The following is a 17,457-nucleotide window of genomic DNA, read 5'->3' on the forward strand; positions in this document are numbered from 1 at the left end:
TTGAGGGAAAATAATATGTTCAATATTGTATATTTATAAACATAGTAATTCCAGTCACTAGATCTTTGAAAACCAGAGCTGATGTGAAAGCTGCTGAACAAGTCCATGGAGAGAGTGGGGATGTGGAGGTGCGTCGCAGTTGCAGAATCAGGCGAAGCCGTTATAGTACTACAAACCAGTCTGTTTTGTTTGACAAACTTATAACGAAGTAAGTGTTTTTCTGTCCTTCAAAGATGGTAAAACGGTCCTTAAAGGCTTACTTACAAGCATGTGCTTGAGTACCATGTGGGCTAAACTTATTAAAAATGTTTGCCAAAAATAGATTAAACTATGAGAATTCTTTATCTATGTTTCTACGATACTGCTGAGTTCCAGGAGCCTTCTATAATGCAGTACCCATTGGAATGCACAACCACCTGCTCATGGCACTGCATGTTGAGAACCAAGCTTATAAAAGGACAGTGTGGTCCCAGTCTCATTGTTTCCTTCCTGTCTGTAGTCAGTTGTAAATGGTAGGGCCTTTCTTCCCTGTTGGGATAACTTTTTCTTGGCCTGAGGTTAGTATTTTTAGACATTTTAATTTAATATTTTATTATACTCTTTGCTGTTTTGCAGCTAGGCCAGTTTGACCCTGGTTTTAGCCCCTAGAGAGTTATGACTAATCCAGTCTTCAAAGGTCTACCAAGACTGAGTTCAAAGGTGTGGTTTATGTCCTTAAAATCTGATGCATACATCTTTTGTTTAATTTGCCTTGGAGACCCTGTTCCTGGATTGTTGCTTGATGTAAAGCCTGTTTATCTCTAGCCAGTGGTCCCCAAACTGTGGGGGCGCACCCCTTAGAGGTCACAGAGGAACGTTTCAGGGGGTACAACAGGCCCGGGCCAACCTCCATGGGGGACAAGAAGGATGTGCCACCCAGCCCTGCTCTTCCCCCAGCTCTGCTCTGGCCTTACCCCTGGCCTACGGCCCCTGGCTGCGGCCTCTGTCCCGCCTCAGCCTCTGCCCCCTTACCCTGTCCACGTGCCCTTCTTCCCACACCCCCAACCTTGGGCGATGAGGGGGTGCAACATGACAAGTTTTGGGGCCACTGTTCTAACCCTTGCTTATAAGGTGAGGTGGCTCGAGGTTTGTCTTATGAGCCAGGGCCCCAGTCCGCTTTGCAATCTACAACTGGTTCCACTATCCTCTTCAGCTCATAAAATGCCAGTTATGAGGAAGCCAGTCGCATGGTACCAAAACACCAAATACTGTCTCGCATCTGTTCTGATTTAGGAATAAACCATTCCAAGAAAGGAGTTGGCTGATTCTGGGACCCTAGTGTTTCTGTCACCATCTTAGGCGTCAAAGAAGTATTCATCCAGACAGTAATCGATTGGTGCAGCAACTTCCTTGGTGTCAGGAGTTTCTTATGTACTAAATAGATCTCATGCCACATATGTACAAGTGGGGGGTTAAGTGATGGAGTTTCTCTTTTGGCTGAGGAAAGAATTGGTTTGCTTAGTGACTATATTAGTGCTGGAGTTTTCTTCCTTTTATAGCCTGTGAATGTTTGGTGCTATAGGATGGCACGTGTGCAGCCCCAGTGGGCATTGCTCTCCTGAAGATTCTCAAAGCTCAACAGCAATAGGGTGCATGTCAGTAAATTTAAACTATGGAAAAACAATACTAAGTCTAGAAGTACAGTTATGGGTGAGTAAACATTTTGTCCTGTTGTCTCTTAAAGGGACACTGTCAATTTAAAATAATGCTTCTGACTGAAACTTGTGATCGCACTAAGTGAATAATTAGCACTAAAAAATACTGTAACTGTAAGACATTAGAAAAATATTTCTCTATATTATAGTTTGTTTTTTCCCATTTAGGTGGGTTTTTCACACAGTAGACAGGAAAGAAACCTTTTTTTTTTTTTTTTTTTTTTTTAAATGTGATTGTAAATCCACAAAAACAGTTGGGGCAGGTGCAGCACATGAAACTTTTTCTTAAAAAAACTATTTTTTAAAAACTGATTATGCATCAGTTTGACTGTGTCACTTTAAGCACATCATATTGAAATTTCATGCTGATACACATTTTTTTCATACTGTCTGACCTTACATATGTGTCACTTTTTATATCAGCACTGCAGAAGCAGTATTACAAAAAATGGATGACATGAAGAAGATGCGTAGACGTCGAATGATAGACTTGGAAGACCTTGGGGTGTTCAATGATGCCGAGGAAGTAAATATGCACTCATATTGTTTCTTTAGATGTATAAGGGGGCTGTCTTTTAGGCAGCAAAATGACTTGTTTATTTGTATTTTATTTTTAATATAATTGAAGTGTTGCAAAGAGAATAACATAATCCAATACCATTTTTATTTTTGCTTTCTATAATGATGGTCATAATACATGATATCTCCAGTAATCAGAGACTGTTTTTTCAGCCAGTGTCTAACATTTCATATTCGCTATATTGAGAGGGGTAGAGAATGTAATGTTATCACGGTAAGATGGTGTTAGCCATATGCCAGTATTTTATGTTCTAACTTCTAAATAGCCTTATTACCACTTTTGAATGGATATTTTATATTTACTAACAATTGTTTCAATCTTTTAAAACTTTGATTCTTACTAAAAGAAAATAAACTTGACTGAAATCTTTAAAAGATTTGCTAGCTGATCAGGCTTCCAGTGCATAAGCGCAACCAATATGTTTACTGGTTGTAGCTTTGACCCTCAGCTGTCAGTTTCTATCCTATTTTGCTGGTTAAAGCAAACATAGAGAATGGTGCTGGACTGGAAAATTTATAGCTTTAAAAAGCCACCTTCTTCCTGTGTGTGTGTTGCTATGGCTATGGTTTCAGTTCCTCTTTGCCAGCTACATCTTGATATGTTACCACCTTAAATAGTCTCTTAAAGATAGATACATACAGTTGAGGAACTTGCAACTTATGTGTGCAGCTCTGTACTTTTCACTGGTGCTGGAAGAAGTTTTCAGGGTGCTGATTATCCTTCTTCCTAATTTTATTGTCCGTGAATGAAGGTGCTAGCTGAGAAGACAGAGGCAAAGCAGATAGTGAACTGACTTTAAATAGATGGGCCTTTTTTAATTCTTAGATTACTTAACATTTATTCTGTTCAATATTAGGTATTCTGATATATAGTTTTCTGATTGGGTTTAATTTGTTACATAAACTGAAATGGCGTATGCTTGATGTGAATATTAAGACACAATAAACTTGGCCTTCCAAAGTCACTTTTAGTTCTTCTGCTAAGTACAACCACACTTTAATTTAGCCTTTTATGCATGTGCAATACCTTGATAAATTTGCTGTGTATATATATGATGTTCATGCTGCAAGGACTGGAGCATGTGCAAATTTGTTATATAATTGGGTGGTTTTTTTGTGTTTTTTGTTTGTTTTTGTTTGTTTGTTGTTTTTTCCTGTCCTGTAATTAGGAAAATCTTGATATGTACGCTCGAGGAAAGCAAAAGAGAGAGCAAAGAACTGATGAAGAAACCACTGATAATCCAGATGGCAGTGCAGGTCACCATTTATCTTAATTTTCTTTGTTTTGTGTTTAAACTTTCTAATATGGTCTATTGAAGGGTTCTACACTACAGAAATTTTTTTCATAAAACATGGCTCTCTGTGTTGTTTGCAGTTGCAGGCTTTTATCTTTTCTTGATGTCACAAGCTAATAGAGGCAAGAGATGTCCCTTGAACAAAGTAGAAATAATGTTCCAAATAAAGCTTGTCTTTTAAGATGAGGATATTTTTAAATAAGATACTAGATAACTGTACTTGATTTTTCCCTTTTACTGCCTTTCATCAGATTACCACATACTACTTTACGAAGGCTAATAAAATAAGCCTCTCTCCTATAGGTAGATATCCCCATTTTATGTATGGAGGAAAATGAGCCATAGAGAAGTTAGTGACTTGCCCATTGTTGCTCATAATCTGCAGCAGAACTAGGAATAATTTATATCTCCTGAATCCCAGTCCTGAGCTTTGTTAGCCACAAGAGCTTTTTCTTTACGGTTTGGTCTTGGAATAACAGGAAATACCATGGCTAAGAAGAGCTCTAGCTTGTCTCTCTCACCAACAGAAGTTGGTTCAATAAAAGATATTACCTCACCCACCTTGTCTCTTAATATCCAGAGGCCAACACTGAAAGCAGAAAATACAGTTATCACCGCAAAAGTATTCTAATAGCATTGACATTTCATCTGAGACAATTAACAGTGTGGGAAATCCTGGACTTACTGAAGTCAGTGCATGTTTTGCTGTTGACTTTAATGAGGCCAAGATGTAACCCATTGTTTCTATATGAATGTCCCTCTTTACTGATTTCCTAACCCTGGACACTATCTTGCATAAATTGCTCTTGGAAGTCTGCAGTCTTTCAGGTCCAATATGTAGTGGAATGTAACACAATTTTAGAAATCTATGCAGGGAGAAGTTTAGGTTTAGTATAATTGATTTTAACTCATAGAAACTAGTCCTGTCATAACTGATGGCATTTCTTTTGCTGCCTGTTTTTGAATATTCACTGGCAAAAAGCTTCATTAAGTCAGAGTTAAGGTTGCCTTGTAGTATCTTGTGCCCTTCTGCAATGTAAAGTTCAGCAGAACTGACTGAAAACCAGGAAATACAGAGTTAAGGTGCTCACGCTCAAATAAATTGGTTAGTCTCTAAGGTGCCACAAGTACTCCTTTTCTTATTGCGAATACAGACTAACACGGCTGTTACTCTGAAACCTATGCACTATATGTATCTTATGACTTTTTTAAAACAAACTTTATATTTGTGTATAATCTAAGCACTATACCCAGATGCAGTGATGAGCTGCCAAAATCTTAACAACCGGTTCCCTCCTCACCCCACGAGGTGGTTGTGGCCCGCCCTCTGCCCCATCCAACCCCCCACGTTCCTTGACACACCTTTCCCGCCCCTGCCCCATCCAACCCTGTCCCCTGACTGCCCCCAGAACCGGGCAGGAGGGCCTTGTGGGCCACCGTAGTGGGTGCCCACCATGCCACTGAGAGCCAGAGGGACCTGCTCGGGGGCAAGGGGAGGAGTCCTGGCGATGCTTACCTGGAATGGCTCCCGGGAAGCATCCGGCAGGTTCCTCTGGCTCCTAGGGGAGGGGTGGGGTAGCGTAGCTAGGGGGGGAGCAGAGGGAGCGGCTGCTCCTCCCACTGATCACATCAAAAGTGGCGCCATAGGCGCCGACTCCGTGGGTCTCCGAGGTTGGAGCACCCATGGGGAAAAAGGGTAACAGGGTTGTGAAATTTAGCAGGTGTGGTTGTGGTTCTGTGCAGCTCGCCGCCCGGCTCCGCTTCTCTGCCCCCCCCCCCCCCCCCCCCCCCCGGCTTCCCATGAATCAGCTTTGCACTCAGGCCCAGGGAGGTGGAGGCAAGCTGGGGCGGGGAGCGGTTCCCCTCCGTGCGTCTTCCCCCCCCCCCCCCCCCCCCCGAGTTACTGGCCCTCCTCGCGCCCTCCCGCTTCAGCTCACCTTTGCTCCGCCTCCCTGGGCCTGAGTGCAAAGCCGCTGCTTGCTTCTCTGCCCCGCCCCCAGTCTTCCCGTGAATCAGCTATTTGCACGGGAAGCTGGGAGGGCTGAGAAGCAGAGTGGGGTGGAACATAACTCAGGGGTGGGAGCGGAGCGGAGGTGAGCTGGGGGTGGGGCGGGGAGCTGCCAGTGGGTGCTCTGCACCCACCAAATTTCCCCAGTGGGTACTCCAGCCCCAGAGCACCCATGGAGTTGGTGCCTAAGGCGCCACTTTGTGGGACAACCGGTTCTAAAAGGGCTTCTACATTTAACATCCGATTCCAGCGAACCGGCTCCAGCTCACCACTGCCCAGATGTACAGATATTTTTTTCAACCTATGCCTTATATAATTTTTTAACATTAGTTTTAATAAAATATTTTAAATGGTACTCTTTTCAAAAGGGTAACAGCGTTGTGAAATTTAGCAGGTGTGGTGATGGTTCTGTGCAGTAGGCTAAGTGGTTGAGAGTAGGGCAGGTATAGGTCACATGTCCTATTACATGAGTGTTCTGCAATATTTATAAAGGCAGTGTGTAAGTATGTGTTATGGGCATATTGGGGTATTGCTTAAAAAGGGCAAAGTTACGGTTGCATTGTCATCTACCTTTAACTTGTATTTTGCAGAACTTAATGTTCTGGAAGGGCACGAAATACTACCTGGCAACCATAACTATTCGTTAACCAAGTTTTTTGTCAGTGAATTTCCTAATTTTCTTTTTCTTTAACTGAAAGAGAAGTGTGCTTTGTAGGAGTTAGTGGTCATTTAGGCAGTTGTAGTTCTCACTGTTTTTGCAGTTGAGGTGCTACTGTGGCTAGCCAAAGATTAAACAATGGTATGTGATTCCTTAATGGCTCTCCCAACCTCCTGTTCAGTTTGTTATAGTGGAATGGTGTAATCGTTGTGCTTTGAAATGTTTGGAGGGTGGAGGTGCTGACAGGTCAGAGAGAAATCACAGACATTAATTTGTTTCTCCAAGTCTTGACATTTTTTATTTTTGTGTTGGTAACAGTAACTTAAAGAGCATGAGAGAAGACCTGGCATGGCGTCGTTCTTCTCTCCCTTCCCGTATCATATAGACTCCTTGCCAGCCTTTTCAGCTCAGCTCAGCCTTCCCTTTCCGTCCTAGTAAGCCCTTTGTGCATAAAAAGTTGCTCCTTGTTGTCTGGTGCCCTCTGCTGATGCACACAGATCTCTGGCAGCAGCTCACTGGAGGTTTGTGTGTTACCTGTGTGCACACTGTGTTAGGTCCCAAGCCCTAACTATGTCCCACCCCAGCCAGGATCCTCACCCCTGCTGCAGCCAGGCCTTCCTGGCCGTGCCCCAGGCCCACCCAGTCTGCCCCCCTTCAAGCTGGCTGCTTTCTCCCACACTTTGGCAAGCCCCGCTCCCCTGTGTGAGAATGGCATGTCATAGAATCATAGAATATCAGGGTTGGAAGGGACCCCAGAAGGTCATCTAGTCCAACCCCCTGCTCGAAGCAGGACCAATTCCCAGTTAAATCATCCCAGCCAGGGCTTTGTCAAGCCTGACCTTAAAAACCTCTAAGGAAGGAGATTCTACCACCTCCCTAGGTAACGCATTCCAGTGTTTCACCACCCTCCTAGTGAAAAAGTTTTTCCTAATATCCAATCTAAACCTCCCCCATTGCAACTTGAGACCATTACTCCTTGTTCTGTCATCTGCTACCATTGAGAACAGTCTAGAGCCATCCTCTTTGGAACCCCCTTTCAGGTAGTTGAAAGCAGCTATCGAATCCCCCCTCATTCTTCTCTTCTGCAGACTAAACAATCCCAGCTCCCTCAGCCTCTCCTCATAAGTCATGTGCTCTAGACCCCTAATCATTTTTGTTGCCCTTCGCTGGACTCTCTCCAATTTATCCACATCCTTCTTGTAGTGTGGGGCCCAAAACTGGACACAGTACTCCAGATGAGGCCTCACCAGTGTCGAATAGAGGGGAACGATCACTTCCCTCGATCTGCTCGCTATGCACCTACTTATACATCCCAAAATGCCATTGGCCTTCTTGGCAACAAGGGCACACTGCTGACTCATATCCAGCTTCTCGTCCACTGTCACCCCTAGGTCCTTTTCCACAGAACTGCTGCCTAGCCATTCGGTCCCTAATCTGTGAATGTCCTTAACTCTTCATTCACTGCTTTTCAGAAGTTTAATTTGATCTACTTTTAGGAGCTCCCTAGAGCCCAGCACGCACACTGGAGGAAGGGAGAGGACCTCTGATCCCCGTAGAAAGGCATAGCCCTCAGAGCCCATGTAGCAGAGAGAGGAGTTCCAACCCACCCATAGGGTCAGGGGTCCTTCTCCCCTCGCCCCTCCCCCAGTGCCAAGATCCTGGCACACACCTAGCGGGGAGACTGTGGTGTTGACTGGCCACCCACCCCATCTCGCCCTCCCAATCTGCCTGAGCCCCTAGACCCTTTCCCCTTCTTTCCTCAAATCCCCCAAACCCTTCTCCCCATATTCCAAGTTCCCAGCATAGCATTCACCTGTGTAATTTATTTTTCGTTTGAAAATTAGTTTGACTGCCTTCTGAATTATCTGCTGTACTCAGTTTACGTTTTCCCAAAATAAAAGCCCTTGACGGAGGCAGATTGATTAACATGCCTACGGTTTTCTCAGATATCTGCAAAGAAGAGGCTTCAAACTTAAGATGCCTCAGTGTAATTCAGATTTCATGGCCACAGCATGTCCCCTTGAGCCCCCCAGGTCAAGTGAAACTGTCTGGCTGGAAATCCTCCTGCTTAGTCTTTCTGCACATGTCCATGTAATGTATGTTTACCACATACTAAGTTAGAGAGTTAAACACTTTCCTTAACATTTTCAGTGTTGCTTCCCCAAAGAGGGAGGTAGTACCATGCATTCTCTGGAATAACAATCAAATGATTGAGACCATTTGGGCGATGATCAGAGCCTTGTTTGACAACCAGGCATGTGCAAAAAAAGTTGGTAGTCTTTCAACCTTAAGAAATACAGCTTCCCACCAAAAATTGCATCTTGGGAACCCTGTACTCAAATGACCCCATATTTACATCGCTAACTCTACCCAGCACTCCCATGAGGCACACCAAATTTCAATGCAATCTGAATAAGCATGAGGATTTTAGAGCGCTTGGAAGGCTCATCTTTTAAACAGAAAGGGCTTCTGAACCTTAACATTGCAGAATATAGAGGGCATTTCTATTATATCAGTTAGCTAGGTTTATTATGAACGTTAAGTATGGTTGGTGGTATTCATGGTATATGTACCATGTTGTTTTCCATTGAACTAAGGGTAAGTGTAATTTATAATTATAGAGTCTTCTGAAGAAGAAGCTGAAGACCAGGAAGATGAGGATGGAGAAGATAATCAAAAGCGCTATGACCTTAGACAGAGGAAAACTGTTGTACGTTACCAAGCCCCATTGGAAAGTAGGTTGTATAGATCTTTCTGGTGGCCTTGTTTCTTGTCTGTGGTTAGAGGCTACAGAAACACCATCTTTGGCAAAACAAACTTTCATTTTCTTAGCTTTCTCTCCTTTTTTCAGAGCTATCTGGCCTCTTTTATTCTCCCCTGCATCTTCTCCACTGTTTTGCACTCAACAGGCTAGTAGCACACCACTCTGTGTCCTTTAATCTTGTGACACACAAGTATGTCCCAAAAAGATTTAAATACTGCATTATCTGTTCAGTATTCGCTTCCATGGTATTAACCTACAAAAGATCTTGTGGTTTAAGATCACTGCATAATTCAACCTATATATTTAGGTATTTCCAGTTTACAACACGATTACTCTTCAACTTAATTTTATAAAACTTCTAATAAATTACAAATGAATTCTACGTATGCCTGCTGTTTCCTGATCTTGATCTAAAATCTTCATTAAGAAAGTCACCCTAAATAGTCCTGAAGAAACAATAACAAATACAAATGACTTGCCAATCAGTTTTCAGTGTTACATTTAAAAAGCAGTTGAAAACCATTAAGTTTTTCATGACTTTTCTTAAATCTAAACAAATTTGGCATGCATTGACAAAAGCAATGTAATTCCTAGTTATGACTTTCATCTGTCTGATAAAATTTCACTTGTTCCCTGCTCTTTGTGGTGTTTACTCTGACTAAAAGATATACTAGAACTATCTTAAATTAAACTTTTTTGCTTTTAACAGAGCCAAGGCACCAAAGAAAGCCCAACCTATTTTATACTGGTCCGTCCTCTCCTGTGAGACGCAGATATCCTTTTAGCCCTGCAGGACCACGAAGTCCCTACTGTAAAAGGATTAACAGGTTGGTATATGGATGGGGATCATTCTCATTTATCCATATTGGTGGCAGTCACATCATGGAATGTTGCTTAAAATGACTTTCAGAATAGTAGTAATTATGGAGGTGCTATGACTCTGTTAAGGCTGGTTTCCATTTTGCACATAAAGCAAGGATTCAACCTCTGTTACGTATGAAAGATACAGTCTATCTTCCTCAAATTTGCAGCATTGCTCTTGGGTATAGAATTAATTTTCTGAGAATTTATAAGTAAATCTAGCCTTTAGCTGGGAGTGGCAAACCGTGGCCACTGAGAGCTATGCGGGGGCCGAGCCTGCGGACGGTCAACATCAGCAAAATGTCTCATGGCCCACAATCAGATTACCCCGATGGGCCGCAGATTGCCCATCACTGTTTTAAATGTCAATTTGAGTAACCAAAATCAGTAGTTGCATTTGAAATCTTGGCCGTGTAATTTCATGTGTTTTTTAAGTAAACATTTAACCTTTTTATATACCCCCCCCCCAAAAAACAAAAAAAACAGTTCTGTTCCACTGAGGATTCCTATTCTCTCTCTTCCTTCCCTGGGGCGGGGGGGAAATAACAAGTAGGGAAGCAATCCTACATTTACAGGGAATGGACTAGATAACCTAATGGATCTTTACCCTATGTAAATTCTGAGGTGGAATTTGGAATGAACAGTTAATAACTTGACCTTTAGCTTTTCAGAGTGAGCACATACTTAAGCTTGTTACTGTTTTTCTTTAAACATTTTATTATAATACAGACGAAAGCATGCAATCCATAACAGTGATTCCACATCCTCCTCCTCTTCATCTGATGATGAGCAACGCTTTGAAAGGCGTAGGAAATGCAGTCGTAACAGAGCATTAAGCCGGTAAGTGTAATTACATAGCTTCTCCCTTTCCCGCTTTTGGGAGAAATGGCATCTTCACATACGTAAAATGTTAGTCTCTTAATTCTTATACTGCAGATTCTCTGCATTGTGACAACTTGTAGTCAAATCTATTGATATATTTGACTCAATTTTTGACTTTTGGAATTGACTATCAGAAACTGGATTTGTTTTTTAAAGAACGTCTTACATAGCATGTACTGAATTTAAGTTATTTTGTAGTGTATACAGTTCTTCTGCTGCCGTGTTTACGAGGGTGTTTTTAGCAAGAGAGAAACAGTGATACTGTACTGTAAAATGCAAAAGTAAACTTTAAAAAAATCAAGAACATTATTTTTTTAAATTATTTAAATACTGTTTTTAACCAGCGTAGGTACAGATTTTTCAGGCAGATCTCAGGTGTGATGTCCAAGTAGAATGGTGTTACTTTAATGAAAATTGTGTATTGTTGTGTGCATTAGATTCTTCAGTCTGTCACAGAGCTAGCATGTAACATAAATTTTGGGGGATTTGCTACAGAATTTAGGTCCATTGTTACACAACAAACTTGGGATGGTGCAGCAACTGCAGGCCTGATCCACAGAAAACATTGAAATAACGAACCTATCATGTTGCTGTTCCAATTCTGAGTATAGAAATAGCCAATCTGTGAAAGTTTAGTTTTAAGGATGAAAATCATTCTAAATTCACAATGTCCAAAAGTGAACAAAGGGAGAAGGTTAATTATTCCAGATACTGCCAAACTTCCTTGGGGTGGGATTTTCAAAAGTGCCCAAGTATGTAGAAGCGCAGATCTGTAGGCACCCCAAGGAAGCTGGTGGTATTTAGGATAACTGACCCTCTTTTGTTCATATTTGGACATTGGAACTTAATTCAGTTGAGGGATTTGGTAGTGCAGGAGTCCTTATCATAAGTTTGTATAATTTGCCAAGAAAAATCTGGTTATATCTTACTTTAGTGTTTGTCTTCCCATTTCCTTGACTTTCAAATCAGGTGCCTTCCACTAAACTTTCGGAAAGACGAATTAAAAGGAGTTCACAAGGATCGGATGAAAATTGGAGCAAGCCTGGCTGATGTTGATCCAATGCAAATAGATTTTTCAGTAAGTTCTTTGTCTCAAATACTGTCAGTTACCCACTGATTGAAAGAGAGTTATGGAAAAACTGTATAAAGTTAACAATCTGTTTACCTCTACCTTTGCACATAAGCCTCCCCTCAACATGTTCCAAAATTGCCATGATTGACAATACGTTTTCTTTTGTAGTTGCATATGAAGTCTTCTATTATTAGATGCTCAGTATAGTTGTGCTGTTGACCCTGCCCGATTTGAACCATGTATAACATATGTGATTTGTTTTGTTTTAACTCTCCCTGAATTAGGTACGATTTGATAGTGTGGGTGGACTATCTAGCCATATTTCAGCTTTAAAAGAGATGGTGGTTTTTCCATTGCTTTACCCAGAAGTATTTGAGAGATTCAGAATTCAGCCTCCAAGGTAATGTGACATGTATTGCAACTTGAAAACTCATGCTCTGGTTTACAGAAGAATATTGCATTTTAAATATCTTTTTCATGTCCTAAAGCATTTATATGCAAACTTTATTGAAGTAACAGTTAAAGACAAAGACTTTAAACAGACAAAACCCAGAATGTACAGAGTTTCAAGATTAATATAGTGTCTAGCCAAAACCAGAGACATAGTGTCTGGCCTTTAAGGTAAAGGTATACCCTGAAAAGTGATCCAGTGAAAATGGCATTTTTACGGTCTGAGTTCTATTTTTCATATACAATTTGATTAGTTTACAAGTGAAGAGGGACTTTCTAGCTACCAGCTCTGCAAACTTTTCTGACATCTGCAAGTCAGTGCTGAAGAAACTGCAGTTGGAATACTAGCAATATTGTTTATCCATGGAACAAAATAAAAATGTTAGCTTCCCCTCTGAGAGCTGTATGCATTGCTAGCTGGTATGCAGTAAAAGGTGACTACTTTTAGATAGTAAGATATAGTAGTAAGTGTTCCGCAATTCTGAAATACTGGGATATGACTTTAGACAAATACAGTGAGCAGATGTGATTTAAGAAGGAGCCGCTTCTATATAGTGTTACTACTTTGTACAGGAAACAATGTCAATAAATTGAAATAAAAAAACAAACCACCCTGCTGAATGAAATGCATGAAAACCTACCACAATATAACTTAGTCTACAGTATCACACATAATTTTTAAAAACCTCAAATGTGTGTGTTGGGTTGGTTTTGTTTGTTTGTTTTTTTGTTTTGTTTTGTTTTTTTAATTGTTTTTCTTGAATGTCTCTTTAAAATGACTTAACTGCCAACTCTAAAACTTCTAAAAGTATCTGGAAATCTGTTGAGCTTTTTTGGTCACCTTCAGACATCCTCCTGATACAATTGTCAGCAGATTCTGGAATCAGAACCTGGAAATTTAAGTCTTTTAGGGGAGGAAGAATTAATCATTTTATTACCAAGTTGTAATTCTTTGAAAACAAGGGCCTCAAATTGAATCAATCTGGATCTGATTTATGGGGTTGGACTGAATGTTGGGCATATCCTGCTCATGGTCAAGTCACTTATCCTAGGCTAATGGTACTTCCTCTAACTTCACTCCCCCCTGTATCTAATGAGGTTGTAATCTCTTTGGAGCAAGAACTGTCTACTGTGTGTATGAACAGTGCCTTACACAATGGAGCCTAATCTCAGGTGGGGCCTCTATTAGCTACTCTAATACACATAATATCATTTGTATTGATAGGCCATTGGGACTGCGGACACTGGGAGCTGCGGGAGGCCATGCCTGCGGACGGTCAACGTCTGCAAAATGTCTCGCGGCCGACAATCAGATTACCCTGATGGGCCGCATGCAGGCCGCAGGTTGCCCACCACTGCTTGAAACAAATGGCTGTTAGACATGGTTTCTTGAGAAAAAGTCTATATATAATCTCTTCAGTTTCTGACCTGTCTTAAGACTTCCGTTTTTTGATGATAGAAAATGTCAAATTGGAAATAAGATGGAACCTAACAGTGAGCATAATCAACCATTGGCACAGCTTACCAAGAGAAGTGGGTTAATTAGTCATCAGTTGGAGTCTTTAAATGAAGATTTGAATGTCTTTATAAAAGATATGATCTAGTTCAATCACAAGTTATTGAACTCAATAATGTTCACTCACATATTAGGGAAGAATAATTCTTGGAGTATATGCTATGGGTACTCCACTGTAGGATGTGCACACGGCCGTGCACTCTCAATCAGAGTCTGCAGAGCAGCATCTGTGGAATCTTCCCTTGTGCAGTGCAGTGCTTTGTGCTCCGAACAAGGACATATAGGAAGGTGCTAGCCCACTGCCACTCAGTTCCTTCACAACTGCACGCGGCTTCAGGTGGAAAGGTCAGCTGTCTGCTGTATTCAGCTTCCTGCCTTCACAGTGTGAATTCTTTATTTTGTTTGTTTTTAGTAATTTTTTTCATTATTTATTTTCATTCAGTACCTATTTACTTTATAGAACACTTGTGTTGGTAGAAGAGGGATTTTTTGTTTATGTCAGAGCACTATTTGTTATGATCCAGGATTTCAGAGCTGTGAGACTTGCCACAGGTCTTTTCCACTCTGTAGTGGACACTCCAGCTGCCTTCAGTGTTTGGGAGACTCCCACAACCCTTCTGAATGCAAAGTCTGTCAGGGTTTCAAATGCAGATCCAAGAAAGACAGGGAGACTAGATTTAAGCTCTTATTAGTGCACCATGCCATAGCTACAGAGGTCTTCTTCCCTCCCCCCATCAGCCTCTACAGCCCTTGCTGCCTCGTCTGCAACAAACAAAACTCTAAAGAAGAAGAAATATACAACTTTTCTTCATTTCCTTGTTTGGAGAGGTATATCACCCTGTAAGACCCACTGTTGGGAGACCTTTTGTCCCTCTGATTGTAGGAGTCCGGTACCACCGAATCAGTACAGGAAAGAAACCCCATTCAGAGGTGCCTACCACCAGAGCAACTACCGCCTGTTGTTGGCACCATCTAACACTTTGCAGCACTGTGAGAGACACAGGGCTACCATCTGTGCCCTAGTACCAGCATCTCACCATACCTCTGAAAGAGGAGATGACACCACAATCACTGTGATACTGCAACAACCTCCATCTTACCAGATGGTACTGACCCAGATGTTGTGTGAAGGCTGTCAGAACTCTACCTTGTTCCAGATTCCTTCCTACAGAGGATCTCATTATTTCTGATAAACCTGAGTCACCAGTACTGGAAAGATCTAACAGTGCCACCTTCCCAGTACCACTACGAAAGCAGCAAGTTGAGATTTGCTTAAGTCTCCAGACTTCGATACCAGTCAGAACATAGACGGCCCGCACCCACACACTTTTATCTATCCACTCCTCCCACAAGCATTTCCCATGCTTCGTAATAGGGACAGATCACTATCAACATCACCAACGTTGGATTCTCCATGTCCCAAGGGTGTTCAGAGATTGTCTCAGTGGTAGCGGCACAGTGCCATCAGGGGAAATATCAGTATTTCCATATTCAGATGACTGGCTTCGCAGGGTCTGGTCACCCCAAGAAGTTCAGTCGGCAGCATCCAGAGCATTAATGCTATTCCAATTTCTGAGCCTCTGTCAACCTCAAAACATCTATACAAACTCCAGTACAGAGAATATACTTTATAGGAGCTACTCTTGACTCCACAACAGCAAGAACCTGTCTACCTAAGAAAAGATTCATCACCCTATCCAACCTAATCTCAACATTAGAATGCAGCCTACTAACAACAATGAGGATTTGTCTACAGATCTTGAGCCACATGTTGCCCGCCATGTATGTGATTCCCCATGAGAGGATGAACTTCAAATGCCTCAAGATATGGATAAGAACAATATATCTCCTAAACAGACACAGCCTCTCCAAATGTGTGTCAGTATCTCAGAAGGTAATAGACTCTCTTACATGGTGAAGAACCTATGGAGGGTCTGCATTAGAACCCATTATTGCATCCAGCGCTGTTGAAGACCCTCACAACAGATGTGTGTCTGTTAGGATGGGGAACTCACCTACAGAGAGAGACAGCACAAGGCAAATGGTTGACACAGGAGTCGACGCTCTGTGTCAGTATTCTGGAATTGAGAGCAGTATGATATGCATGCCAACACTTCCTTTAAGCCATGCAAGATCAGTTAATCAGTCATGCTGGACAACAGGGTGACAAAGTATTATGTCAACTGGCATGGAGGAGCAAGACCCCAGTCTTTATGTGCAGAGTCACTAAGGCTGTGGAACTGGTGCATTTCCCATAAGAAATATCAGTGGTCAGTTTACCAGGCCTCCAGAATACACCTGCAAACTCCCTGAGTAGACACTTCTGGCAAGATCACGAATGGGGGATCAGAGGCTGTATCTGCCAGACGTGGGGTATAGAAGGGGTGAAATGTCACCTGTTCTGCTCCAAGGGAGGTCATTGTTGCAACTCTCTCAGGGATGGCCTGATAATACCATGTCTCTGTATCCTTTATGCTTACTCACCTGTACCTCAAGACCCTTCTCAAGACCCTTCTCAAGATAGCTCTCATTCCTTCTCAGCATATCTTTATATTGCATGCTTAGACAGGTATGGGAGTCAAACCTCCTGAATTTCATGGAGGCATAACCCCTCAGACATCTTATCAACAAGGACCTTCCGATACAGAGCTTGGAACCCTCACCCATCCAAACCCCTCCTCTCTGAATATGAAGGTATGGCCCCTCAGTGGCTCTCAAGCTTGGAATTAACCTGTTTGGATTGAGTTGAGTCAGGTTTTTTTTGTTTTTGTTTTTTTAATCCAACAGGAAACCCAGTACTTGCAAGACCTACCTCTAAGGGTGGAAGCGCTTCCAATCCTGGAGCTCCCTCCATCGTCTCGAGCCTCATGAGTCCTGCTTTCTAAGATCCTGGACTGCCTATTAGAATTAAAAAAACAGGGTTTCTCAATAAACTTTCAGGATACATGTGATCACCCTCACAGTCTTCCACTCACCCATCCAGGGCTTCTCAGTTTTTGCTCATGCTACAACAACCAGATTTCTTAAGGGCCTATGCAACTTGTTTCCTTCCATTTGACACCCAGCCCACCAGTTCTAAACACCCTGAGGAGAAACCCCCATTCGAACCAATGGTGACCTGCAGCCCTCTTCCACCATGTCCTCAAAACTTAATTCCTTACTGCTATCACCTTAGTGAGACAGATGGGGGAGCTGGGAGCACTCCTGGTGGACCCACCGTACACCACCTTCTACAAAGACAATTATGCTATATCCTCTTTCCGTCTATCTGTCTTTCATGTACCCAGAGAAGAATAAAGTTTTCATGCATGGATGTCAGAAGTGCCCTTGCCTCCTATCTGTGTAGAACTAAACCATTCCGGGTGTCTCCCAGGCTATTTGTATCAATTACAGATAGGATGAAGAGCCAACAGTTTTCCATGCAAAGAGTGTCGAAGTGGGTTTGGTGTTGCATCTTGACTTGTTATGAAAATGCTGGGGAGCAGTCTCCTCACAAAGTAACAGCACGTTCCACCAGCGCTCTAGTCCACATCTATAGCTCTAATGAAGGACGTTGCAACAGCAGAAATCTGCAGTTCTGGTAATTGGTCTTTTATCCGTACATTTGCTAAACATTACACTATCATACCTGCTTCCAGAGATGATGCTGCCTTTGGCAATGTAGTCTTTCAAACTGTC

General features: G+C 42.1%; 1 protein-coding gene across 5 annotated transcripts in view; it reads left to right on the plus strand.

The window, feature by feature from the left end:
- Window positions 1-17,457, plus strand: part of ATAD2 (ATPase family AAA domain containing 2) — a 100,281-nt gene that overhangs the window by 22,170 nt on the left and 60,654 nt on the right. For 4 of the 5 annotated variants that reach the window (XM_043539130.1, XM_043539131.1, XM_037892046.2 and 1 more), the window contains exons 4-11: window positions 46-208; window positions 2,118-2,220; window positions 3,443-3,530; window positions 8,856-8,969; window positions 9,708-9,825; window positions 10,589-10,699; window positions 11,711-11,819; window positions 12,098-12,213. In XM_043539130.1, the coding sequence (XP_043395065.1) occupies window positions 46-208; window positions 2,118-2,220; window positions 3,443-3,530; window positions 8,856-8,969; window positions 9,708-9,825; window positions 10,589-10,699; window positions 11,711-11,819; window positions 12,098-12,213 (922 nt within the window). The remainder of the gene's footprint in view (window positions 1-45; window positions 209-2,117; window positions 2,221-3,442; window positions 3,531-8,855; window positions 8,970-9,707; window positions 9,826-10,588; window positions 10,700-11,710; window positions 11,820-12,097; window positions 12,214-17,457) is intronic. The other variant, XM_037892047.2, reaches the window with a different exon arrangement.

Source organism: Chelonia mydas, chromosome 2 (genome assembly GCF_015237465.2).
Source record: "Chelonia mydas isolate rCheMyd1 chromosome 2, rCheMyd1.pri.v2, whole genome shotgun sequence".
NCBI lineage: Eukaryota > Metazoa > Chordata > Testudines > Cheloniidae > Chelonia > Chelonia mydas.